At 34.7% G+C, this 6,308-nt stretch overlaps 1 protein-coding gene across 1 annotated transcript; it reads left to right on the top strand.

Annotated features, from left to right (window-relative positions):
• The first annotated feature begins 921 nt into the window (after positions 1-921).
• Positions 922-4,594, top strand: LOC114421038 (BTB/POZ domain-containing protein At1g63850-like). Its single transcript, XM_028386806.1, has 3 exons — positions 922-1,903; positions 2,165-3,150; positions 4,196-4,594. Exons 1-2 carry the CDS (start codon positions 1,229-1,231, stop codon positions 3,104-3,106), a joined length of 1,617 nt encoding a protein of 538 aa, XP_028242607.1. The 5' UTR covers positions 922-1,228; the 3' UTR covers positions 3,107-3,150; positions 4,196-4,594.
• Positions 4,595-6,308: the final 1,714 nt, after the last annotated feature.

Genomic DNA, 6,308 nt, shown 5'->3' on the forward strand with positions numbered 1-6,308 from the left:
ATTAAATCAATTTTTTAATGATTTAGTTTGATTCATCTTTTTAATTTTAATTTTTTAAAAAATGCTTAAAAATTAATTTGTTATTAATTAAATAAAACTTAAATAATAACTGCTTTAACAATCAAGGATATAAATGGATGATAAAATTTTTAACAATTAAATTTTAAAAAAATAATAATTGTTTTCAAATTAAATAATATTTAAATAATAATCATTCAACTTACAAATAAAACTTATGCATAATATTTGCTTGCAAGTTTCAACTAACGAACTTAAAAAAGTATTGAAACAACATTTACAATGCTTACTTCTAACTATAGAAACTTAGAAATTAAATGCCTAACAACAAAATATTAATTACAACAATATTTTCTAAGAATATTCACGGTGTGATTTGATTTGGTTGAATTTTCTTTCGTTTAGGAACCAAGTCAAATTGCTAGATTTGAACAATAAAAATCAAACTAATGATAATTTTTTCTGCAATTTTTTGGATAGATTTTTTATTTTTGATTTTACATTCAGTTTTGAACACCCTTATAAGTAATGCATATAGTGTCGTACCTTATCAACATCAGCATTTTAAATAATAAGAATAAATAATAAATATTTTTATTTTATTTTGAAGGTAATACAAAATTTTGAAACAAATAATTACATAAATTATTATAACAAAATAATTTTTGAAGGAATTCTTATTAAAAAAGTTAGAATGTATTCACAAATTTGTTTAAACATTTAGATAAAATATGAATACATGAAAGGACTATTATGCTTATTAAATAATAAATAGATTTAGCCAAATTAAAATATTGAGTGAGACAAGAAATATAAGATAGAGGAAATATGAAGAGAAATATAGATTTGAGATGAAGCAGATGTGATGATGATAACATGGCACATATAGTCTGGCTTGAATGTCTGTAGTGCATGTGACTTTACATTATGAATGGTGGAGGCACCCAAAGCAAAGAAGCAGACGAAGGAACCAACCAACCTAATATAAAAGCCGATATCTTCAAGTTCAACTCACTCGTGCAGTATCGTATCCTCCTCCAGTTGAAAAATAAAAATATAATATTTGATGGAAAAAATTTATTGTTGATAATAATGATAGCGTATTCATTAATGGCTGTTTCCCTGTCTTATTTATCCGACTCCGACTCCCTCGTTTCCACCGCCATTTATTAATCCCTAAAGGACAAAAGAGAACAAACAAAAACATTGGATGGCAACGACAACTAGAACAACTTTCCTCAAACGACGCAGCATCTCCGCTTCCGCCGAATCTCCCTCCAGCTACAGGATCCGCTTCTCTCCGATAATGGACTCCAACGAGTCCTTCCCTTCCAGCTTCTCCAAGTTTAACTCCGCCCTCACCGCGGGCCTCTTAAACCCAATGTCCCCCCCTCCCGACAAGACCCGATCCAGCCCAACCCTCTTCGAAATGATGGCTAGCGAGCCCGACGTCCACCACCGCCCCACCACCCACATCCCAAACCCCACCACTACCAACGCTAACCACAAGCCCCAGATTCTTGATCGCCAGGCCCTCATGATGCAGCGTATTTCCGAGCTCCTTGGTTCTCGCAGCCCCGGGAACCAGTTCAACGACCCCCTTTCCAGCGACATCAAGCTCACTCTCAGCTCCAAAGACGGTATCAGTGTTTCCATGAACGTTCATCGCCAAATCCTCGTTGCTCACAGTAGGTTCTTCTCTGTCAAGCTCTCCGATCGCTGGACCAACCTGCAGCAGCAGCGCTCCCCGGTTCCCTACGAAGTTGAAATCGCCGATTGCGACGATGTTGAGGTTTACATTGAGACTTTGAGGTTGATGTATTGTAAGGATCTTAGGAAGAAGCTCATGAGGGAGGATGTCTCCAGAGTTCTCGGTATCTTAAAGGTACAGTTTTCTCTTTTATTAGATGGATAGTGGCTACTAATAATTTAATCTAACTGTGGGCTTAGGTTAGGTTCAGCCTATAGTAGGATAAGTTTCAATTTCGGATGTTAACTGTTTATGGACACTTGTAAGATGGAATTTCTGTTGTTTAGGTTATTGCTTATTTATTACACTACTACACTACATGCCTTTTTTCCTCCTTTGTTGTTTTGTTTAGTGCATTTGCTTGGTTTATTCAGGTTTTTGTGTTTTTTTACTTAGGTTTCAGCTGCGATTGGGTTTGATGCTGGGGTTTTGTCTTGTTTGGAGTACTTGGAAGCCGCCCCGTGGGCGGAGGATGAGGAGGAGAAGGTGGCGTCACTGCTGTCTGAGCTTCGTCTTGAAGCAGTTGGAGCTGGGGAGGTTTTGAAGAGGGTTTCCACTGATGTTGTCAGTGGAAATGAAGAGGGGAGTGATAACGAGGAGGTTCTTCTTAAGCTTATTCGTGTGGTTCTTGAAGGGAAGGATGAGAAAGCCAGGCGCGAGATGAAAGGGTTAGTGTCGAAGATGCTGCGTGAGAATGCTTCGCAGAATGATCTTCGGAAGGAGTCGTTGTACTTGGCGTGTGACGATTGTCTGCAGTTACTTCGTCACCATTTTTTGCAGGCTGCGGCTTTGGACATGCAGGATGTGAGTCAAATTGCAAGACAAGCAGATAATTTGCATTGGATTTTGGATATTTTAGTTGACAGACAGATTGCCGAGGATTTCCTCAAGACATGGGCATCTCAGTCAGATTTAGCTGAAGTTCATTCTAAAGTGCCGGCAGTTCACAGGTTTGAGGTTAGCAGAGTTACGGCAAGGTTGTTTGTTGGGATTGGGAAAGGACAATTGTTGGCTTCTAAAGATGTCAGGTGTTTGCTTCTAAAAACTTGGCTGGTGCCCTTTTATGATGACTTTGGTTGGATGAGGAGGGCATCCAAGGGGCTTGATAGGCACCTAATTGAGGATGGTCTTAGTAACACGATTCTAACTCTTCCACTCTCCTGGCAACAGGATATTTTGCTTGCTTGGTTTAATCGTTTCTTGAATTCTGGTGAAGATTGCCCAAATATTCAAAGAGGGTTTGAAGTTTGGTGGAGAAGGGCTTTCTGGAAGAGGAATGGAGAGCAAGAACGGACAAGACAGTTACGAATTACAACTACATCAGTCGAGAACCCTTGAGGATAGATTGTTCCACTGTGGAGGAATTGGCAGCAAATTACTGGGTATGTATGTCACCTTTTAACCTTATTTCTATTTGATTCCTCTACAATTATCAGTATTGAAGTCTTCAGTCAAACCTGGCAGTTGACCTGCAAAATTCAATTGTGTGAACTGTGAAATGTGTTGGTTAGACTTGATGTCTTCATGCTCTGACTAGAAGTTAACACTGTTTATTCACCTCCTATTTTGTTGGAAATAACCAAAGACAAATGTGTTTTGTAATTTGAGTGGGTACTTGGTACCATTTTCCTTTCCTCACTTCATATCTGTTGTATGATTTACACTTGGGTCAGCAGTAATTTTGCTCGTCTATAGAATGGATATGGAACTGATGAAAGTGGTTATGAGATACCTCAGACAAAATCAGTCTGTTATTTTATCAATGGCATTGCTCCACCCTTCCTCATATGCATGTAGTGGCAAGACATCCTGAGCTTCGTTTATAATTTTTTAGGTTCCAAAATACTATTTCTGATAGGAATTTTGACTTGTCAGTTGGCTAAGCACTAGATTTTCTCGTAAAAACTTGTCACGAGAGGTCATTGCATCTGTATGGTCATTTCTATTTTCTGATGCCTTGGATGCCGTTTAGGTGTTGTTAAGTGTTAACTTGTCAGTGACTCTTAAGACAAACCACATATCTTTTATGGGCCACACAGTAATGATTTAGATGCTTGATTTCTTCTCTTAAGTCAATCTGCTTCAAAGTTCTTATTTGAAGTGTGGATTTCTTTTGTTTGTTTTATTTCTTGGTGTGTAGTTTATGATCATGCTGGCCAATACTATCCTTTTGGCTATAAAGATCTTAGTATTTGTTACTTCTTATGCAGGTAAACTGCGCCTTAGTTGTCTGATTCAATTGGTCTTTGTACTCATTGTCATATTTGGGCTTTTGATTGGCATATTCCTAAGTAATTCAACATATATTTGTCAGGGCATGCTAGATAAATTTATTCCTTAGAAAATATATAATAATTGCTCCCAAACATAAATAAAATATACTTTTGTGGAAAATAATTCAAGCTTCGTGTTATTTTCTTTTTTTAGTTTCATTGACGAAATATAAAAGTTTCTGACCGTTCAATGCAAACTCCTGGGCAAGACTAAAAGGTAGTTTGAATGCTGTGAAAGTATGGTTGGCCTTCAATTTTCCAAGTTCCTAAGATGAGCCAAAATTTTCAAGTTCAGCAACTCGTGGTAGGTTAAGTTCTTCCATTGAGTTCATGGAAGGTTCAACATAAGGCTAATTTCTTTTATGTAGAGCATCGAATAGCTTTGGATGCAAGGCAGATGATGAAGACGAGGATGAATATACTTAAATATCTTTCTTGCAAATTAGTTTATGTTGATTATTGAGTATTGAATATATTCAATCGGTTGTGTTATATGGGAATAACTTCGATGGAGGTTTAACTGTGGGAATATAATTTGTTTCTTTACTGAGGATTGTGAATTCTTTTTCTATTTCTTGCTTTTCAACCAAACTTTGATAGATTCGAAACCTCCACCATTCTTGGGTTTAGTATCTTGCTTAGATAAGGAACCGGACTTGTGGGACATTTGGTATGTGGATATTTACTGTGTTAGCTTATTTATGAAACCATGGTCAAATGGCTGTTAAAATTAAGAATGCACAGACAGTATATTCATCCAAGCTTTTCACCAAAAAACAAACATCATTTCTAATCAATCAAGAAGAAAAAAGAAAAGTTTTTGCACAGTTGGAGTTTCCATCAGTACTAGTCACCAACAAACATGCATGCTCCATGGCGACATGATAATTAAACTGACAAATTGAACAAGTAGGTTGAACGCTCCACTAGTTGCTAAGAATTGAAAGATGCCAATGTCTGATTGGCTATATATCGACATGCTAGCAAAAATGGTAGAACTCTACAAGGAAAGAAAAGGGAAAAGGGACAATATTATATACCTTTGTACATTAAGTGAATAAAAAGCTTAATACGAAATTTCACACTCGAGTTTTTTTTTTCTTTCTATTCCTACACTAATTATTAGTTTTTTAAAACATTATACTGACATTTTTTTTATATATTACACTAACATTTACATAAAATTTCAGGAGTGAGTAGTATAATTTATTCTAATACGTAACTTGACAATATTTTGCCTCTATTTTTTTAATTCTGCAAACTCGTGTAAACAAGATGAAAAAAGAATGCAGAAAAAAAATGCGATCTTGTGAAACAAAAAGAGCTTAATATACTGCATGTTTGATAATAGATTAGTTTTTAAACTCCACTTCTCAAGGTTAAAGATCAATAGGTTAATTTTGTAAAAAAATAAAAAAGAAGCTTAGTGTATTGCATGTTTGATATTAACCATTCAAATTTTGATTCCTATTATCATATCATGTGTTCAATTGTCACATCACCTATCACATTAGTATGTTAATGTCACATAATCATTAATAAGTTATGTTAGCAATTTTTGTTAAAAAAAATTGACGGGAGACTAGCAATTAACGATGGACCAAAATTGCTATTTTTTAAAACGTAGAGAAACAAATGTGCAATTTTTTTTGAATGACCAAAATTACACAATCGTGAAACTATAGATTTAAAACCAATTTCAATTAAAATAACATATGATGCTCGAATCTAATTTTTATTTGCAGTGGAGGAACTACATAGGAAAAATATGTTGCTAAAATTGATGTCATTTAAAGAGAAATATATCAAATTAAGTTTCTATTTATTATATTATATGGAATTCAATCCTCAAGGACTATGATAAGGGAGAATATATATTTTTAATTCAATTTGAAACACTTCTTAATTTGTTAAAAAAGGAAAATTTAGTTTTTGTTTTAATTATGAAATACATTCTTATTTCCTTTCTAAATCAATAGAATCAAATAGAACATAAATGAAAGCAAGATTTGTGACATTTGAAGCCCAAACTTAAAGTATAAGCCCAATTTAAATATTAAAAAAGCTGCACATGGACCAAGACAATTGGGCTCGAGAAAAAACTGTTGGAACAACTCGAGAACAAATATTTTTTTTTTATTGATAAAAGTTTATAACACATGAAAATCGAAAACTGACGGTTGTTTTGTTTTATTTCTTACTTGCATTTCATCCTCTTTCTCAGCCTTGTTTTATTTTATTACCCAGCATACTAATATCATAATATA

Source organism: Glycine soja, chromosome 8, assembly GCF_004193775.1.
Source record: "Glycine soja cultivar W05 chromosome 8, ASM419377v2, whole genome shotgun sequence".
Taxonomy (NCBI): domain Eukaryota; kingdom Viridiplantae; phylum Streptophyta; class Magnoliopsida; order Fabales; family Fabaceae; genus Glycine; species Glycine soja.